This window comes from Trematomus bernacchii, unplaced genomic scaffold (assembly GCF_902827165.1).
Source record: "Trematomus bernacchii unplaced genomic scaffold, fTreBer1.1, whole genome shotgun sequence".
In the NCBI taxonomy this organism is placed as follows: Eukaryota; Metazoa; Chordata; class Actinopteri; order Perciformes; family Nototheniidae; genus Trematomus; species Trematomus bernacchii.
In genome coordinates, this window is record NW_022987607.1 from 1,092,857 (window position 1) to 1,114,436 (window position 21,580).

The following is a 21,580-nucleotide window of genomic DNA, read 5'->3' on the forward strand; positions in this document are numbered from 1 at the left end:
TATATTGAACTTTTTTAACATCCAGAACTGGTGAAATAACGTCTTAGGAGTAAATTCTGTAAACGCTGCATGTTCATATATTCACGGACTGTAATTCCTCCTATTTCTTGTAGTTTTCTGGCTCATTTTACTACGATAAAAACCAAAGAACAAAAATAAATGAATGGAAAATCCCAATTAAGGCAAGTTTACACCTTAATAGGTCTTTACATTACCATAGAATCATTTCAATTAGTGCATATTAACGTGAAAAGCTGACAATTGGTCATTTTTCTGCTTGAAAAAATGATAAATGTTTGTTGATTTTATAAAATAGATGCTGCTGATCTACGTGTTGCAGCTCTACAATCAGCTGTATATAAAGCCATCATGATTATTGGGAATAAAGCAGGACTACTACCATCCTGGGAAATCCTCCCGTCTCTGCATTCGTGTTGATACAAATAAATGATATGATGCGAGCGCTGAGAAAAAAACGTTAGTCTGCCGGACCGTTAGTTTATCATATCGCTGCATGCATGTGAAGATAAGATAAGATAAGATAAGATAAGATAAGATAAGAAGTACTTAATTGATCCCAATTTGGAGCATGTTTGTGTTGCAGCAGCATAAAAGACATGGCATTGTACATTAGAGAAATTAAAAGACGAGAAATAAACAATCCAAAATGTAAACGCCTTGAAATACAAAATATAAGCAGGATATTATAAATACATTAATTGGGCGAGGAATGGATCATTAAATATTAGATTGAATAATAAAATGTGCATGAGGTTTCTTAAACAAGTGCTTCAGATAAACTGCCACACACACACGCACGCACGCACACGCACACGCACACACAGAGAGAGAGAGAGAGAGGCATTTGAGATACTTGTACTTCAGTATTTCCATTTCATGCTACTAGTATGATATTGGATGCATTGGCCAATTCACACGCACGCACGCACGCACGCACGCACGCACGCACGCACGCACGCACGCACACACACACACACACACACAGACACACACACACAGAGTCTATTTGCAGCTCTAATTGGCAGTCAAAGTTTCCTCTGTACGGCATGCTTCCACCCAAAGGAAGAAACAACAATACGCTCGCCATGGAGACAGAAATACAACACGGTAAAAAAATAAAATAAGCATCTCATAATCCGCCGCTTAATCCTCTCGAGTCGGGATGTCAGAGAAATGAAGGCCGTTCTGCCGAGTCGGACTATTTATTACATCGGGAGGCGGAGAAATTGAACTGTGTGTTTTTTTTCTGGGGAACACTCTCACTGTCATTAGTGTCCTGCACTCACATGTGACCTAATGATGATGATGATGATGATGATGAGGCTTCACTTATCTGTCAGCATGGTGCGCCTAAACTTCGCTTTCTCGTACACACTTTTAGAGAGTTTGGGCTGTTTTCTGTCTCCATAATATGTCTGTGTTTAGCCGGGGAACATCTAAAATACGCTTGAGGAATATTTTGCCAATTTGCTTCTGTAGATTACGCTGGAATTCACCAAAGGTTTGCATTACGCCTCATTTCCACGTTTAAACATTTCAGAGAACTTTTAATGTAAAAAAAGATAGTGTTAATGTCTGTACTGAAGTTGGGAGGTTTGATGTTGATATCGGATAGTTTTTACTCTCTAAAATGTTCAGCTTTACTCAACTTGTATCGGACATTATGAAGACTTTTTGGGGGAAATACTACAAGAGACATTTCCCAAAATTAACTTATTTTTCGACTCCAAATATTTGACTCACTCGTCGTTGCTTGTCTTGAATTATTTCTACTTCTTTTCCTTCAAAAGTTCAGATTCTTTTCCGCAAAATTATACTTTTCTCCACAAAAATACCATATTTTTTTCGATATAACTTTACGGTGTAATTAACTTTCTTTCTTGAAATAAATCAACTTTGCTAGGATTTCTTCTTTCTCCTCTCTCAGCAGAAATCTCTCTCACACACACCAACCTGTCCACTTTCCTTCCTGTCTATATTCCCAAGCCTTTCACATCACTCACACACTCATTTATAGGGATGGGTATCGTTAAGGTTTTAACGGTACTACTGCTTTTATCGATACCGCTTATCGATCCGGTCTTTTAACGGTACTCTTATCGGTTCTTTTGGAGAACAAAATGAGGTAACCTAACTAAACAAATTGTGAACAAAATTAACATCGCTTTTTATTTAAATTAAATACATAATATTTCACATCAAAAGAAACAACAACGTTTTAACAAATCATATTAAATAATCTGATGACAGAACTGTAAACAGAATAGCTGAAACTTTAACAAGGTCAAGGTTCAAGGTATTTAGTCATACGAACATAGCTACAGTGTAGTGATGCCGATGAAAATCTTGTGTCACAGGCAAAATAAATAACTCAGTTCCCTCTAATCTTTAACCCATGTTTGTATCATTGAGTTAGCTCCGTGTGTTGCTGCTAGCATACATAACACCTGACGTGGAAACGTTACTCGTGGATGGGGCTACAGCGCTACAAGAAAGACAGTCGAACCCGGTGCATTCCTCCGTCTAAATGTTTAGACAAATTGCTCGTGTTACCGCCCTGACATGCTAAACTCTTATTGCACTTTTGGTAACGAGCATTGTCCACATCGAGACGGGTAAAGTTTAACCACACCTCGGAGCGCGTTCTCTCCGCCATCTCCTCCGTATGTGTGTGTTGTGTGTGTGTGTGTGTGTGTGTGTGTGTGTGTGTGTGTGTGTGTGTGTGTGTGTGTGTGTGTGTGTGTGTTGCTGCATGTAGCAGCTGTGTGTGTGTAAACCGCCCCGCCCCCTCGCACACAGGCGGGGGAGAGAGATCTCTCGTCTGGATTGGAGAGATCGAAAATACTAAAAATAATCATAGACGCATTTTGTAGTCTTTTTGCGTATTAGAAACGGAGTAGGCGATACTAAAACTGCAATATAATGTTTGTGTAGCAATAATACTTATGACATATATTTTTAGATGTCTCCAGTACCGATAAAAAGACTTAACGGTACCACGGTCTTTAATAATACCGGGGCTCGGTACCCATCCCTACTCATTTATTCACACTTTAGCACAAAAAACATGCAGAAAATGACTTTTTATGGCAGTTTTTTCAAATGTATGGAGGTATACAAATAGATATCTTCTGTTAAAACCTTTGACTTTAATACATCAACAAAATATAACAAGAATATTGAACCTGGCTTTATCCAATGTTCACATTTATGTTATATTTAATCCACCTTATTTCAGATTCTTCTGAAGTTTTTAGTCTCAGTTTGAGTCAACTTCTTTCCTCTAAATATCACAACTTGCATTGGACATTAAGAAGACTTTTTGAGGGAAATATTCAACCTCACTCGTCGTTGCTTTTCTTGAATTATTTCTACTTCTTATTCTGAAATATTAAAACAAATTCCTTAAAATGATCCCATTCTTTTCGCAAAACTACCCAAAAATACCACGTATATTTTTCAATATAATATTAGAATAAAACCTCTCAGAAACTTGTAATACAAAATATAATTGTCTTAATGTCAGTAATGAAGTGTCCTGCTACTACAAACGTTTTAATGTATCTTACCCTGTTCACCTGTAGCGCTTTAAAACAGAGAATCGGGGTCAGAGGTCACGTTGGGTTTTTTACGACGAGGCTTATATTCGCACATGGCGGCGTGTGAGCAGCGGAGAACTCAGTTTGACCCGGAGAGAGAGAGAGCCGATCACCACCTCCCTCCGGGCCAAAAACCTCCAAAGGATTCCTGACATTCCTCCGCTTCAATTACAGCGTGCAGAGAGGAATCCTGCAGACAACACGCTCTCTCCTCTGGGATGTTAGACTTCCATCACATTCAGGCTTTCCCTTGCTGTCTGTTTGCTACGGTTCGAAAGGATTGTTCCATGTATACACACACAGTAACCCTAACCCAGACTAAGTTGTCAATAAAACCTGTTTCTGAGTCTAAAAAGTTATTAGAAAATGTAATAGTGGTGAGGAATTACCCTCAAAAGGCAACAAAGAGACGCCTTCTTGATGCATCTCTGGATCTTTCTTTGAGGCAAACAGGTGCTTTTCATTGCAGTCCGTTTGCTACGGTTCAAAAGGATTGTTCCATGTATGCACACACAGTAACCCTAATGCAGACTAAGTTGGCAATAAACTTGTTTCTGAGTCTAAAAAGATACTAGAAAATAAGTCGTTTCCTTCAATGATGAGGAATTCCCCTCAAAAGGCAACATATGGATCTTTCTTTGTGGTAAACATGCTATCTGATTTCTACATTTGATAAATCAATCCTTCAAACACAAACAATTACCTTAACGTCAAACTAAGTTGGTAATAAACCTGTTTCTGAGTCTAAAAAGATACTAGAAAATAAGTTATATCCTTCAATGGTGAGGAATTTCCCGACATAGATCTTCTAGATCTGTCTTTGTGGTAAACTTGCTTTTCCTTGCAGTCTGAATTATAAAGTGTCGTGTTTATACACAAACAAATACTCGTTTGATAAACTAACTTTGGCAATAAACCCGTTTCGGCAGTAATTCCCTTAAAGCAGGGGTGTCAAACTCAAGGCCCGGGGGCCAAATCCGGCCCGCGACTTCATTTTATGTGGCCCCACAAGAGCTTGCAAAGAATATAAATGTTTATTATACGGTTACATGCTACTTTACAGAAGCACGTTGCCCATAAACGACATGTCCCACAATGCATCTCAAATGTGACTTTTTCTCAGAATTTGACTTTTTTTGTCCAAATATGCCTTTTTTCTTAGAATTAGCCTTTTTCTCATAAATAGATTTTTTTTTCAAAATGTCACTTCTCTTTTTCAAAATGTCACAATCAATGTTTTTCCAGAATGTGGCTTTTCTTTTAAAATCATATTGTGACATTCTTACTGAAGAGACTTGCAATTATTTGCTCTAGACTTCTGCTTTCAGACGTAGTTAATTATGAAGTTATATTAATTAATGATATAGTCTTAAAGTTACAACCGGCCCTTTGAGTGCAACCATAATGCTGATGTGGCCCCTGATGAAATTGAGTTTGACACCCCTGCCTTAAAGGGTTAGGTCACATACTGTAGAGACACTTATTGGATGCCATTCCTTTCATTGTGGTAAACATCTGTTTTCTAACGTTTGATAAATGGTCTCATTCATACACATAAAACTCCTTGTCCGGGACATGGCGGAGAAGCCTTGCCTATAATCTCCCTCCACGACACAGTGTTTAATAATGCCTGACGCCCTCTGCCTGATTGTCTCAGAGCGAGGATCTGACAGAGGATCTGACGGAGGATCTGACGGAGGATCCTACCTTGCAGCCCTCACAGGCGCTGACTCCATAGTGGTATCCCGAGGACTTGTCCTCACAGACGAAGCAGGGCTTGTAGACTCTTGGGGGGGGGCGGTGGTGAGGGGGGGCTGGGGACGAGCTCCTCAGAACTGGTGCTCTGCGTCTCAATGGCTGCAGGGAAACAGACAAGAGGAGAGGAGAGGATGAGGATGAGGAGGAGGTCTCAATGATTCATAAGGACATCTGGAAACTACAAGCAGGACAGATTTCACATTTTAAAAGAAACATAACCGTCCTGTCGTGTTCGGGTCAAATCTGACAGATTTTCATCAATCATTAACATTGTGTTTTGCATTTGATCGCTTCCAGGCCTTATATATTCTCCACAGTAGGTTTTTGAACATATCAAACAGCTGATCACCAAACAGCTGATCACCAAACAGCTGATCACCAAACAGCTGATCATCAAACAGCTGATCACCGCTTTCATTAAAGTGGACCTATCATGCTATATTTGAATAATATAGTGTAGGACCATACCTATATAAGGCATATTTATACTTTTTTTTTTTCAAAATACCAAACAGATCATGCATTTTAGCCATGCCTCATTTTGCTCAATTTGACAATTTATAGCTCTGTTTTTGCAAGGGCTGATTCAGTGAGAACAGCAACATCTACAGGCCTGGCATATGTACTACAGCGTCTCCAGCGCTTTCGAACGGCAATGGCCGTGGCTGTCTCCTCCTGATTGGTGGAGTTGGCCCAATAGCCGTAGCGCCACCGTCCTGACGTCAGGACAGTGTTCAAATCTGGATCAGTTTTTATCAGATCCGTTGCAGCCCCTTTTTTAGAGATTTGGGTATGGAGGAAAATAGAGAGGGTTGTGTTTTCTGACACTTGGTGAGTTCCCTGGAACACCGGGGACACATATTCATGTATAAAAGACGTACTAAAGTGCATTTTGCATGATAGGTCCCCTTTAAACTGCGACTGGTTAAGTCAACTTTGGTGTCCCGGTCAAAAATGACCTCCACAGGAAATGAATGGAGAACCCTGAATTATGGTCATCCATGAGATATTACAAACCGACAAATCTACAAGCATGTTAATGTTGGAAACAACATCCATTTCTAAATCCACCAGTAGGGTATTTACTGACGTATTTGATGTCGTAGAACAAGGGGAAGCAAACAAGAGGAGATGATGAGGATGAGGAGGACATCTGGAAACTAGAAGCTGGAGATTTCACATTTAAAAGAAAAAACATGACGTGTTTTTTAACCGTCCTGTCGTGTTTACGTCAAATCTGACATCATAAATATTGTGTTTTACATTTGATTGCCTCAAGGCCTCATGATATCCTCCACAGTAGGCTTTTGAACATATGCAACTGCTGATTCATTCAACTTTGACTGGTTTAGTCAACTTTGTAAAACCTATGATGTTCCCGTTCCAAAATGACCTCCATAGGAGATGAATGGGTAACCCTAGATTATGTTCATCCATTAGATAGAATAAACCCTTATTCATGTAGACCAGTAACAACCTGAAGTATTTACTATTACGTGCTTTACGTCGTAGAACACATTGTTAAAATCTCTTCAGCTTGTGTTAACCTCAGACCTTATTTCAGGCAAAAACACATTCAGAAAACCATTGACTTCAAGTTCAAATCCTAACTCATTTCCAGGTTTAAGCACTTGCTCCTGCAACATTTTCAAACCAAATGAAATGATGGTTTTACATCTGTGTTGTAGGAGCAGAGATCTTCTTCGCTGTCTTTGTTGGCACTGCTATGCTTCTTTGTGTGTGAGCGCCACCACCTGTCGATCAGTGCAATAGCAAAGAGTTAGCTGATCTAAAATCCATCCAAAAAGATATTGCAAACCACCAGGTCAGATTTGGCATCACTTTATTCCTGTGGTACAAACCAAATGCCAAAGACACAAGAAAGAAGACAGAAAAACACACATCCCAAATCAATGTCTTTGGTTCAAGCCAGTCCTGACTGTAGTTATAGCAGACATTGTGTTCATGCGAGAAGTGGTTGTAATTTGCAGATTCAGGCGCACCATCAGGACGGAGCAATCAGGACACACTTAGCACCTCGAAGCGAAAATGTACCCGACTTTAAATAACTCCACTCTGTCCACATGCACACTGCATATCTGCTAAGAAAATGGAAAGCAGTCTCTCCGGCATCTCTGCTGATTAGATTACTTCCTTCCGTACTTCATCAGCGTAAACTCAATTACTGACGGTGGGGAGCAGCTCTTATAATTACTGGACCTTCGTCCTTGCATGGAATTCCCTGCCGGTTTAATCTGATCTGTACATTCGCCCTGTGTGACTCTCTCTGCACACGTCGGGCTTGCAGCTTTGCATTAGGCAACGTCAGCGGCTCGAGGGAAGACTTAACAAGTCTGAAGCACGTACACAACTTGGATGGATGTTTATATCTAATAAGGGGTGAAAAAGTAAAATGATCACCGAGGTTAATTAGAAAGAGATGATTCATAAACCTATCGATTCTCACTCTTATCTGAGGAGCTGCAAGGAGAAGTCTCCGTGACTCGTTATGAAACGGCATCTTTTCTAAAGTTCTGCAGAATCTTTAAGTAGACTTGCATAAAGCTGACATAATGGTGCTGCGTTGGGATTTAGGGAAAGTTTCCCGGGCTGAATTTCAAGTGGGATTCAGAGTAAACAACTCCAGTAAGAAGGGGAAAGTCAGCCGTGTTATTTCTGCGCTTTCTAAACGACTGCAGTGCGTTCTGGTTTCTCGATGAGGACACGCGTTAGTTGGTATTGAAGGCGGGTCATCTCATCGCTGTTTCCTTCTGTTGTTGGCAGGGAGAAGTCAGGAGCAGCTTGCACATAAAGCAGATGTATGGAGAGAGAAACACTGGAGGAGAGCCAGTGTTGTGACACACAAAGCCATCTGATCGGGGGGGGGGGGAGAGAAGCTGCTGCATTTAGAGTCAATGCAAGCGTTTGCCTTATAAAGTGTGCAAGTGCAAGCTGGGATGGATCTTTAAACCAAAACAGTACTTTTTAAAACCACATTTTAAAGAATAGGCTCGAAAATGACATGCCCAGAACAAATGACTATAACTTCACTTCTAAAAGGGGTAAATTAATAATCTTTTTTCTCAAAGTAATGATAAACCTGTGAGCTGGATGTAGAAAAGTCAGAATCAATATAGATGTTTTTTTATTTTAAAGTAAATTCAGATTGAACATAGTAAAAAAACGTAAATTATAGTGTCCGTCCAAAAAGAAAACATTACTTATAGTGAAAACCACCCTTGAATGATGGGATAGTAGACTAAAAGCTTTAGGAATCCAAACTATAACATATAATAAGTACCCTGTATTAGGATTGATGCAAAACAAGTGACATTTGACCTTTTTAGAGAGATTTAGCAAAATAAAACACTTCTGGGGTCATTTGGGTGGATTTATATCTCTGGAACCCCTCGTTTGATTTGATGATTGACACCTCTTTTTAACCGTTAGAGCCAATAGAATCGAGGGGAAGTTCCTAAAATCCATCTAAACATTACCCATTGGTGAATGGAGTGATGCGCAGCCAGAATGCGAATAGGAAATCTCCGTTATTGACATAAAAATGGAATGATGGATTATCAGTAATCATTTCAAAGTGACACAGACACATTGGATTAACCTATGGATTACCCTTCAGCAGAGTTTTTATCGTTTTGATGCCATTGAACACAACTTTTGATCAAAATAACAGCTAAGGTAAGACTTATTTTCCGATTTGGTCCCGTAAAGCTAATTTTGTTGTTGTTGTTTGTTGTCATTTCGCCGCGGGTTCTGATCGCTCAGTGATGATACTTATACCCCTAGAAGCACTTTGAATAGTCGCGTACAGAAAAGTGCTATATAAATAAACTTGCCTTGCCTTGCCTTGCCTAGAATCTGTGGAATCTCAGCTTGCTAATCGATATCTTGTTTGCGCAGATCCGATATGTAATAAGAGTATTTCTACCTAGAGTTCTGTGCTAAGTGTGTTAGCAGTTCTTCGCTCAGGGCTCATTTAGACGCTTCTTGTGAGACTTGTGTTTTGTTTCGGTAAAAATGGTTCGTATCGTCAGTTAGCTGAGTTTCTTCCCGTTAAGTGAGTATGACACATTCATAGGTTTTTAAATGTTAAGAAGCCCTGAGACATAGTTTCGTGAAAAAAAGGCGGGGGCCTCCGGGTTGAACAGGTTAACTTCCTGTTTTCGTTCCCAACTGTCAGATAAGAAAGCATGTGTTGGTTATTTAGATGAGCCAACAAAACTACTTGGTTTAGGAAAAGATAATGGTTTGGTTTAAAGGAAGTAGGGTCCTTTTTTTACCAAACATAGGTACAAGTACAGTAATGAAAACGTACATGCTATAAATTGGGTCACGTTAAATGTTGGAGTGTCACAAGACCGTAGATATAAAGAGAACTTGTCTGGTCTTGGCTCAGTCACGTGAAGACAGGAAGAAAAATAGCTCTGGATTCAACTTTAAGCGCATTTTTAAATGTTTGGGACCTAAGGATCAAAATGAAGGCTTCTCAAGTGGTCATACCGGAAAGCAAATTTACCTAAAAAATTAAATGTATGTTGTTTTAGATGTCTTGTTCCCAATGTAGGTCAAAGGCAAAAGGTATTTTTGGGCTTCATAAAGTCACATGACTGACACGGAAGATGCACGGAAGTTGTAAATCCACCGTTTGGCCAATATAAAAATTAGCTTGAAGGCCTGGCGCACTTTTGGGGACTCGAACAGGATGCAGGGGTGAAGGTCCTGTGTTTTGTCACTCTTTATTCTACCTGACTTCCTCTTCTGCTTTTGTCTTAAATACCATCACCACTAGAGATAGCTGCATACAAATAATGACAAATAAGGGTGGTAACAAACACATTGCACAGATTTCGTATCGCGCATTTTTGGCCTTTAATGTGTGAGATATGTGATCTCCTCCACCACTAATGTATCATAATCCTTACATTTCTGGTTCCCTTATTCATTTTTTTTTTATACAGTTTCTTGTATAAAAGGTTTATTTTAAACCCCAGCCATCCCTCGCTCCCTCTTCTCTCTGCAGAGACAGTAATATCTTTCCCGTATCACACGGGTAATAAGTGAAACAAGGTCGTTGAGATGAAGACGAGGACATATGACTACTGGAGCACAACAACAATGTGCATTAGCCTCCCCCACACTTTAACATACATCGTGAGGGAAAATACTTTTGTTACTGATATGCCTTCGGAGCATTTGTGATGGCTGGGTACTCCCGGACTGAGGCTCGCTGCCTATTTCAAACTCTACGGCTGTGACCACCTGCAGACAGATGGGACGCATAAATGTGGATTCATTACGCCGCTCGGGTGTGTGTGTGTGTGTGTGTGTGTGTGTGTGTGTGTGTGTGTGTGTGTGTGTGTGTGTGTGTGTGTGTGTGTGTGTGTGTGTGTGTGTGTGTGTGTGTGTGTGTGTGTGTGTGTGTGTGTGTGAGAGGAGGAGGGGTGGTCAATGGGCACCTGTATATTGGCCATATCAGGTGCAGGGGAGCCTTTTCCATTTTCTGCGTGATTAAACTTTGAGTCGACTTCCCCGCGTGTTAACATACACAGAAAGCTCCATTAGAGGAATAAAGGCTGCTGACAGACAAGCGCACACGGCCAGTCTGGCATTAAAAGCAGGCGGAGAAATATCTGAACTCTTAGCCTCTGGCTGAACCTGAAGCTGGGGTCAAACAGGAGAGCACATTCATACTGATGGGTAGGGGGAAACACTGGAGACAAGAGGGGGACATCCCAGAGAACACACAGGGACAACTGGATGAACAGGGGGAAAGACAGGAGAAAAGTGGTGCAAAAAAGGGTAAAAGAACAGAGAAAACTGGTGCAAACATTGAAGAATAGAAGGGGAAAGAACAGAAATAACAGGTGAAGGACTGGAGAAAATCAGAGAGAGAGAGAGTGGAGAGAACAGGGGAAAACACCAGAAAAAGAATGGGAAAATATGCGAGGAAAGAGAGGAGAAAATATAGGGAATGGGCGAGGTAAAGAGGGAGAAAGAGCGGAGAAAATAGCTTCTCCGGTTACAGGACCGTCCAATGGGAGAGAGCCAATTGCTGACATGTTTATGATTGACAAACAAAGTTGAGGAAAAAAAAGTTTCCTCTGAACTGAGACTGAGTTTTGAGTCTTTGACAGATAACATTAAGAGGTGGTGAGATAATCTCCTCGTCTGGATCTGATTAAAAGCCCTGATGTGACAAATCAATCATGTGCCATCGTTAGTTATATATTAGAGTTTATAATCAAAGTGATGCAATGTCACTTCTGAATGAAGAAATAACACAATGTTCCTCTTACAAATGAAAAGTTTATAAGCAATAAAAAAGTCAATTCAGACCGTCGCTAATGTTATAACTTTGACTAGAAGAGCAACCCTAACCCTAACCTGGAGAGAACATACCGGCACCAAGGTTGAAAACTAGTGTAATATTAACATAATAGTTTTAAGGGTACCTGTGATTCAGATCCAGGTAAAAAATGTATGGGTTCTTTCTCGGCCCTTAATTACACCGCCAACCAAGTTTCATGAAAATCAAGCCACTGGTATTGTCGTAATCTTGCAGAAAACAGACAAAAAACCGTATTAAAAACACATCCTTTGTAAACTGGAGTTTTGGATCCAGAGCATAAATCAACGTGGTGTTCATGGCCTATAAGAAAACCTATTCAACGTTGTTTTTCCTGTAATGTTGCTGACAAACAAACAAACAAACCAATAACCTCCTTAATACCAAGCTTTATGAAAATTGGCCTTTTCTAACTGAGTAACACAAAGGGACATGATTGGGTAATTGTGCACTGTGTAAACTAAACCCCCCCGAACAGATATATTGACCACAGACTGGCTAAAGATGAAATTATGCTTTATATGATAATCATTTCTCCACAAGATATAATGTATGTGTGCAGATTGTGTTGTTGCGTGCTCAGAATGAAGTCATAAATGTAATTGAATATAAAATGACCATTGGCGGTAGATTGTCTGCAGACTCTTGGCAGAAACTGATCGCTCTTTAGCTTTAAAAACCCTGAATGTGGTCATCGGTGCAGCGCAGAAAGAAGAGGGTTTAGGACCGGAGAAAACAGGGGGGGGGGGGGCATCCGACCTCTGCAGCTCATCCAGAATGCAGCGGCTCGTCTGGTCTCCAACCTTCCTAAATTCTCCCACACCACACCGCTCCTCCGCTCACTTCACTCCCTTCCAGTAACTGCTAGAATCCACTTCAAGACACTGGTACTAGCGTACCATGCTGTGAATGGATCTAGCCCTTCCTACATCCAGGACATGGTTAAACTGTACACCCCAGCACGTGCACTCCGCTCTGCATCAGCCAGACGTCTCGCTGCACCCGCACTGCGAGGGGGACCCGAGTTCCCATCAGCAGACACACGTGGGTTTGATATCCTGGCTCCAAAATGGTGGAATGAGCTCCCCATTGACATCAGGACAGCAGATAGCTTACATATCTTCCGGAGCAGACTGAAAACTCATCTCTTTGGACTCCACTTCGAGCGATAAAATTACTAACAAAGCACTTATATACTAACTAAGGACTGGCTTATCTAAAGCCTGTTGAGTAGCACTTGAAATGTTTTGGCTCTATGAAACCTGATGTACTTATATGATTCTGTTTTCTTCAAGTTTGTATCTTCTTGGTCGAATGCACTTATTGTAAGTCGCTTTGGAGAAAAGCGTCAGCTAAATGCAATGTAATGTAATGAGAGCGGAGAAAACAGGGGGGAAGAAGAGAAAACAGGGGGAAATACCAGAGAAAATAGAGGGAAAGAGCGGAGATATCAGGGTCAAGAGAGAGGGGAACACAGGGTTTAAGACCAGAGACAACAGGGTTTACCACAGGAGAAAACAGGTTTAAGAAGGAGGAGAAAACAGGGGGAAAGAGGGGAGATGTCAGGGTTAATAAATACGAGAACACGATGTTGAAGACCGTAGAAGATATGGGGTACAGGGGGAACAGAGGTGATTTAAACACCCAAACATGGACACCTTAACAGCCCAGAATGAGCAGCAAGAGGCAGGAAGTGGGCATTTCTCCTCTCTGTGCCCTCCACCCTCCACCCTTCATACATCCACTTCCCAAAGTGTAGCGACATGTTAGACTCTGCACACATGGTGCTCAGGACCAACAGATGGCAAAGGACGGGAGTCTGTGGCTGCTCACAGGCCATTTAACACAATGATGCCGAATCCACAATGAGGACAAAGCTGCTGCTCCGTAACACAGAGAAAGCCAACGCTTCATTTCAGTTTCAAATGAAAGAAATCAATGGAAAGAAGGAGCCATTGATCTCTGTGATTGGATTTAAACCTGACAAAGTATCACAGATCAGCAGAAGAGACAGAGAGGAGGAAGAGGAGAGATGTTTCGTGTTTTTGGAAAAAGGAGAGAGTTTATTTTTAAAACCACAGGAATTTCTGGCGTTAAAAATAGGACTTTATTCTGGATTTGGTTTAGAAATGACTGAAAGACATGAGAGTGAAGTATACTTTTCTATATTATTACTATTATTATATATCTATTATTTGTATTCGTAATATTTATTGACTTCATATCTGCCGGGGAAATGCAAGAGGACCAACCCCTCCAAATGATTGACTAATTGTAACAGAAAAACGTCCCACTCTTAATCTCTTTCATTTTTGGGGTATTTTTGGGGGCCAGTATTTTTATTCCGAGGTTCCCAGGCAGTCATGTGACCTACCCCCCCCCCCCCCCCCATAACCATCCATTTGACCCCGCTGTGACCCCTAGCGCTGAGGTCAAATTCAACGCAGACGTCCGAACACAACAAGTGCAGGTCGTTCTAAAGCTTTCATATAAACGGACAAAAAATTACAAACATGGCGGAGGAGGGCGAGGCAGTTTGTAGTTTCTTAGAAGATCTTTTGACACAATAATCTCACTTTCTCTACCTGGGATATATAAAGACGTTTAAAAAAACACAAGGTCATGAGCATCAGGATATTCATAATTCATATTTGAACAAAAGAAGCACTTCAGACGGTTAATGAAAGGAGACCCTCCAGATCATCTAAACATATTTAAAATGTAATTAATATAAAGTGTATTTGATGATATATCTGGTTCCAAAGAAGAAGAATTTAAATTACCTCCTTCCTGTAAATATTAAGAAATAAACTCTAAAAGTTGCTTTTGTTATCAAAATGTTTTCATCCCCGTCTGTCCGCCTTCAATTTAACTTTTGATGTTGCTTTTGCTTTATTTCCATCTCGTCCTAATGCCTTTGTAAGTTTGATGTTACCACTTTAAAATGTAAAAATAATCCTTTTATGAAACTGGAATCTGTTCCACATGAAGCATCTTTCTAAAAGCTTTAACGGAGTATTTGATATTTTTCCACCCGGCACTGTCCTGTGATCAGAGATACCCCCCCCCCCCCCCCCCCCCCTCGTTCACACGCCCACTGAATTAGCTCGCTGTGCTAACGGCCGCTAATGTCCACAACACAAAGAGGCACCAATTATCCCAAAACACACACACACACACACACACACACACACACACACACACACACACACACACCTCACGCACCTCACACACACACACACACACACACACACACACTCACAACACACACACACACACAACACACACACACACACACACACACACACCTCACGCACACACACACACACAAACACCTCACACACACACACACATACACACACACACACACACACACACACACGCACGCACACCTCACGCACGAACGCACGCACGCACACACAGACAGACAGACAGACAGACACACGTCACACACACACACACACACGCACACACACACCTCACGCACACACACACACGCACGCACACCTCACGCACGCACGCACACACAGACAGACAGACAGACAGACAGACACACGTCACACATACACACACACACACACACACACACACACACACACACACACCACACACACACACACACACACACACACACACACACACACACACACACACACACACACACACACACACACACACTTCACATAATAAACAATAAATCTAAGTGGTGTTAGTTTTGTGTTCTTGGATGTTATGAAGCATCTCATTAGGACTTTCTTTTTGTTGCATTACCAGCGCTGTCAACACAATTAATGGACATATTAAAATACTGAGTTTCCTAAATGAGGACTTTTATTCTGAAACTCCCCTTGTTGTGCAGCCTCGTCTGTTAAGCCGTTTTATCCGAGTAAATGCTCCTTGATCATCGTTAATGAACATCTAAACTCTGAGAGGAAGAGCTTTAACGGACGGCTCGCTGTCGATGAGGCTAATTAAAACCCAGGAGGTTTCATCGTTATCTGAGCAAAGAAAGAAGCTTCACCTCCACTGACCCTGAGAGGGGCTTCAGATCAAAGAGGGGGGGTTTGGCGTGAGAAAACACACAAATAAAATCATGATGTGGATGAATGATGTGAAATATAATCAAGTGTTAAATCAGACTTTAGATCCACCTGGAGTAAATTCACAAGCTACCCTGCAGTATACAAAGTCATTCAAACTAGCTGCACCTTTACCAGCTTTGAGAACACTTTCATGATCAATCATTATAAAACATATCATATATATTATTCTGAAATGGACCAATCTGCACAATGACTACTTTTACTGTCGCTACTTTCACTATATTTTGATGAGAATACTTTTATACTTTTACTTGAGGAACATTTTGAATGCAGGACTTTTACTGAAACAGAGTATTCCTACACTCTGGTACTTCTACTTTTACTCAAGTACAAGATCTGAGTACTTCTACTTTTACTCAAGTACAAGATCTGAGTACTTCTACTTTTACTCAAGGACAAGATCTGAGTACTTCTACTTTTACTACAAGACCTGAGTACTTCTACTTTTACTCAAGTACAAGATTTGAGTACTTCTACTTTTACTCAAGTACAAGATCTGAGTACTTCTACTTCTAAAAAAATACTATAAAACATGACAACAGGCGGATATTGACAGCTAGTTATTCCGTGGATGAATGACAGGAATAACTAATCAATTAGAGCGTCATGAAAGAAATGCAATAATTTACAACTCATAGGAACTATTTTAAACGCTAAAAAATATATAATTATCAATATTATAGAACATTTTCAAATAGATAATATCCAAAAACAAATGAACGAGTCTTTTTGTTGTACAGGTGCATAAAAGCTCTTATATATAAACGACTGTTCTGTCAAAGCGCCTCGATGCACGGAGGGATCTGAGACACTCGTGATAATATAGAATCATTTGATCGGCTAAATTACATTAAAGGTGGGGTAGGTAAGTTTAAGAAACCGGCTCGAGATACACTTGTTGTTATATTCCATGGAATGCTCTTAACATCCCGATAGCAATGAATATCTGAAGTGCTTTGACAAAAAATCCATAAAAAAATGTCATCTGTGGAAGCTGTAGTACTGTAAAAAGCACGACCAATCATCTGAGCCGGCCCGGCTAAAATAACTGGATGGCCTACCTGCCTGTCAGCCTTCCATCTGTGCACAAACTTATCTCGTGCCCTCATTGGTCATGTGCGCGTTCGTGTGTGTTGGAGGAGGGGCTCTATAAGGAAGTGGCAGATTTTTTCCAGTTGTGTATTTTCAAATTCTAGCGATCTCGAGCCGGTTTCTCCAAAATTACATACCCCACCTTTAAAGCGGTAATCTGCAAATAGGAAGTCCCATTTTCCGAGGTTTTAAAAAACTAGAAATATTTGTCAGATTTGTTCCCATACATTTGATTCATAAACAACAATTCAGTATTTCAGATTGTGTTTACGCACCAACTTCATCAATCAATATTAAACGCCGATTCACATAAAATAAGAAATTAAATACTCTGCTGTATTTTTTATTATCGGTATTAAAAGAAGCCAAATAAATAAGTGAACCGGCAGCTAATTAATCCCTGAAATGATTGTAATTGTATTATATTATTGGTTTAAACCGCTGACATGATTACATGATTAAACAATTATAAACTGCCAGAAAATAATCAGTTTTAAAGCAAAAATTCTGATGAAGTGTTTCTGTTTGAAACGCTCAAAGGTCATTTAAAGACGCGACCTCACACTCTCGTTAGGAGCATTTATCTGACACACTAATCCATCACAAGCTGATTGATGAAGTCTTCCATCATCCCAGTGAAGCGGCTCGGGTTAAAGATGGCTGCCGTCACTTCTCCTCTGATCTCAGCCTCTCTGCCTGCGTGCCCTCGAGCAAACGCCTGCTGAGGAGTGACGGCTGGAGGTGATCAGAGAAGACCAATCAACACAGAGCAGAGGGCAGGAAGTGACCCACAGCGCGAGGACTTTCACAATAAAAGTAAGAAAAGCTACGAAAATCTGGAATTATAACAAGTGACGTCGGCGTGAAAACGTTATATTTTATAATAATTTAATTTAATGGTTATATCTTTGCAACACTCGGAGGATTTTAGAATAAAAGCTAAATCATCATTGGTCATTAATTCGATTTATTGCACATTTTAACTTGTGTTTATTTAAAGAAATATTTAATTGACCTTTCATTGAAAATGTTAATTATTCTTATTTTTGTTTTTAAGGACCTCAATCAACTACATAAATACAATTCCCTAGAATAAATGTCACATTATAAAACAGATGTTTACCTACATGCCACTATCACAATCCTCATATGATCTCCTAAAGCAGGGGTGTCAAACTCAAATACACAGTGGGTCAAAATTAAAAAATGGGTACTATTCGAGGGCCGGACTGGTTCAATGTTTATTGCAGAACTTATTGAAATGAACTTATTGCACATATTAAACCTGGAACTAACAAAGCTTAAATTATTGCCTATAAAAACAACATTAAACATTAAATAATCAGTTGCATTCATTTCTTATGGCTCGATCTGCAGCTTGTCCAGAGTCATTTCTTATGATTACATTTCTCCACAGGCCAACAACAGCTTCAAAAAAACTATTTCCCTCAAAGAACAAACCAAACATGCCCTGTTGTCGTGAGAGAAAAAGTGCAGAAGGAAACATGTAAACTCAGTGTGCTGCTCTGTGATGCTAGTTCAGATACTTGGCATCTTATCTTGGGTGCAAGTTCATCAATGTTTGGGGTCAGGCTCTGAGCGGAGGAGACCCTCAGGATGGAGTGAAGGTGTGCGTGCAATATACCGGCGGGCCAGATCTAATAGTAATTAGAAATGATCCTGCGGGCCGAAATTAAATCCACCAAGGGCCTGATTTGGCCCCCGGGCCTTGAGTTTGACACATGTGACCTACACGGTATTCATGACATTTCCTTCTACTCTCCCAGTTTTCCCAGTATTCCCAGCTGTCTTTAAACGCACCCTTTAGTCTCGTGGACAGTGATCCATCAACGGAGCCCATTCTACATAATCCTGGAGAAAAGTGCGAGCTGTCATTAATCTAAATGAGGGAGGAGGAGGAGGAGGAGGAAGGTTTTACTCTGCGCTGATCTGAGAACAGCCGCACGATTTATGAGTGAAACATGACGTCTGCAAAGTGCTGTTACGCAAAAAAAAAAAAAAGCCACTTTCTTATCGGACACAAATAGTCTCATGTCTCTGAGCTCCGTGTTGAGACTTTTTCCTCCTCATATTTAATAATGAATTCACGCATCCTGTTTCAAAGAGTCCCCCCCCCCCTAAAGAAGTGTTTTTACGCATAAAAAATCGGACAGAAATCTACTTCCTCATGTCTCTGAGCTGTGTGATGTATGACTTAATCCTCGTGATATTTACAAAGCATTAAAACCACGCGTCCTGTTTTACTCTTGTCATTTCTAAAGGAGTGTTTTTACGCATTAAAAGCAACTTTTTGAATCAGACAACATTCGCTGTGTCGTATCAGAGCTGCTGCAGAAATACAACCCGATGTTTAGTCTTTATTCCTCCTCCTAATATACATATGATAAGAGTGTTTCTACGCATCATAAACAACCTTTTTATCAAACTAAAATATACTTAATCATGTCCACGAGCTGCTTTTTAAGACGTTTTCCTCCTAATATTTTGTATAACGCATCCAGGCTTTTTTTTTTTTTACGAAGAGTTTCCCTAAAGGACACTTCCCTAATTTGCCTTATTATGAATGATCTAATCCCCCCAGCCACTTAGACACCTGTAGAGTGACGCTTTAAACGGTGGTGACCCTTCATGGTCTGCAGACTTTAATCAAATTTAACGCATCAAAAAACTACTTTTTCAACGAGACACATTGACCTCCATCATGTCACTGAGGCATCCATGCGTCCCTCAGAGTTCTCTAAATTAACCCCTCCACAGGAATGATCACACCTGCTTTAAAGTGTGTTCTCCCCAGTATATTTATGATGCATTCATGCCTGCAAAGAGTCCTGAAGGAGTGTTTTTACGCATCGGAAAACTACTTTTTAACAGACAGAATTACTAACCTAAGCGTCCTTTCCTCAAGAGTTTTGGAGTTGTTTTACGCTTGACAAACCCTTAGTCTAATTAGACCAAAACACACTGAATCATACAGTATCAGATCTGCTCCACAAACACACCTCATGTAGTTATTAAGACTCATTCCTCCTAATACTTCATAATGCATATTGAAGTTTTATGAAGTATCACCCACGAGTTTCCCTAAAGGACACTTCCCAATCTAAATCACCCGTCAACATAATCATCACACCTGCATTAAGGTTCATTATTCCTTACATTTTAAAATGCCGGTTCCAAAGAGTTTCCCTACAACTAAAGGAGTGTATTTACGCTTCAAAACAACTTAAACACTCCGACAAAAATAGACTTTACTGAACCAGATCTGCTCCAGAAACACAGCCCATGTGTTTTTTTTAGGATGTAATACTCCTAATATATCATAATGCATCCATGAGAACTGTTCCCAAAAGCACACTTACTTAATAAAACGATCTAATGTCCAGTTGTGCAGTAGTTATGACCCCTGCAGGCCCTCTGTGACCCCTACCTGTCCCCCTGCAGCGATAATAAGCACAACAACAACACACACACACTCTCTCTCACACACACACAGTTGGACCTTACAGTGCGCGCTCCGGCGGTGCTGCCACTCTCTGTGCGCGTGCAGTCCGCTGATGCAGGCTTTCAGAGCTTTTTCCTGCAGCATGCACGAGGACGGGCTCGAGGTGTAGAAATCCAACATCTGCCCGGGACTCAGCACGTCCATGCAGTCAAACATGGTGACGGTCAACTAGTCCTGCGCGTAATGGAGAAATATCAGCGGCATAAGCGCACACAACTCCATCAAAAACTGTCCCCCCTCCTCCTCTTCCTCCTCTCCCTCTTCTTCTTCTGTTTCTTCTTCTTCTTCTTGTTCTTCTTCTTCTTGGCACCGCGGATTTCGATCCTCTTGTTCTGCTTCGTCCCGCAACGGAATCATGAATTATTTCGGAAGACAACGCTCCTCTAAATGCTCCATGTCCTCGCGGCGTTCCACGGACACATGCGCATTCTTCCTCATGATAATATGTAATAATAATAATAATAATAATAATAATAATAATAATAATAACGATGATATCCCGATGTGTTTCCTCACACTGAGTCTCGTGCAGCTGCGGGATGTCTCTCCTCTTTTATCAGAAATAACGCGCAGTTTAAAAAGCACACCTTCTCCTCTCCGATGACGAATGGGTTATCCGTCCCTCCGCGCGCAGCTCATTTCCAACTAGTTTTGCCACTGAAGTGAAAGATTGAATTGCCTAATATATGCGCATGAACTTTCAGTGAACCCCTCTCTGCTGCTGACCTTCACGTGACCCAGACCCCTGCCGGCGGGGAGGAGAAGTGCAGCGGAGGGGGAAATACAGTGTGATAAAATAAATAATACATAATACATAATAGAAGCAGATTTTTGTATTTATTAAAGCAGAAGAAGTGTAACTAGGTGCACCGTGAAGGAGGAGGACTTTTACACACTGGGACACACAAATGTAAGAACAATAGAAAATAAAAGTACAAAAATAAATAAATAAAGGTATTGAGGAAAAAGACAGGTGTTGAGAAAAAAATATATAATACAGAGGTCATGAAGTTTGATCATTATATCATACACTGTTTTCTTTATATTCGTTGATCAAATATGGCACACACACACACACACACACACACACACACACACACACACACACACACACACACAC

General features: G+C 40.6%; 1 protein-coding gene across 1 annotated transcript in view; it reads right to left on the reverse strand.

Annotated features, from left to right (window-relative positions):
• LOC117482871 (retinoic acid receptor beta-like) overlaps positions 1–20,868 on the reverse strand; it is a 74,640-nt gene extending 53,772 nt beyond the window's left edge. The window contains 3 exon segments of the mRNA XM_034131099.1: positions 5,328–5,417; positions 5,419–5,477; positions 20,463–20,868. Coding sequence (XP_033986990.1) covers positions 5,328–5,417; positions 5,419–5,477; positions 20,463–20,616 — 303 coding nt within the window. The 5' untranslated portion in view covers positions 20,617–20,868.
• Positions 20,869–21,580: the final 712 nt, after the last annotated feature.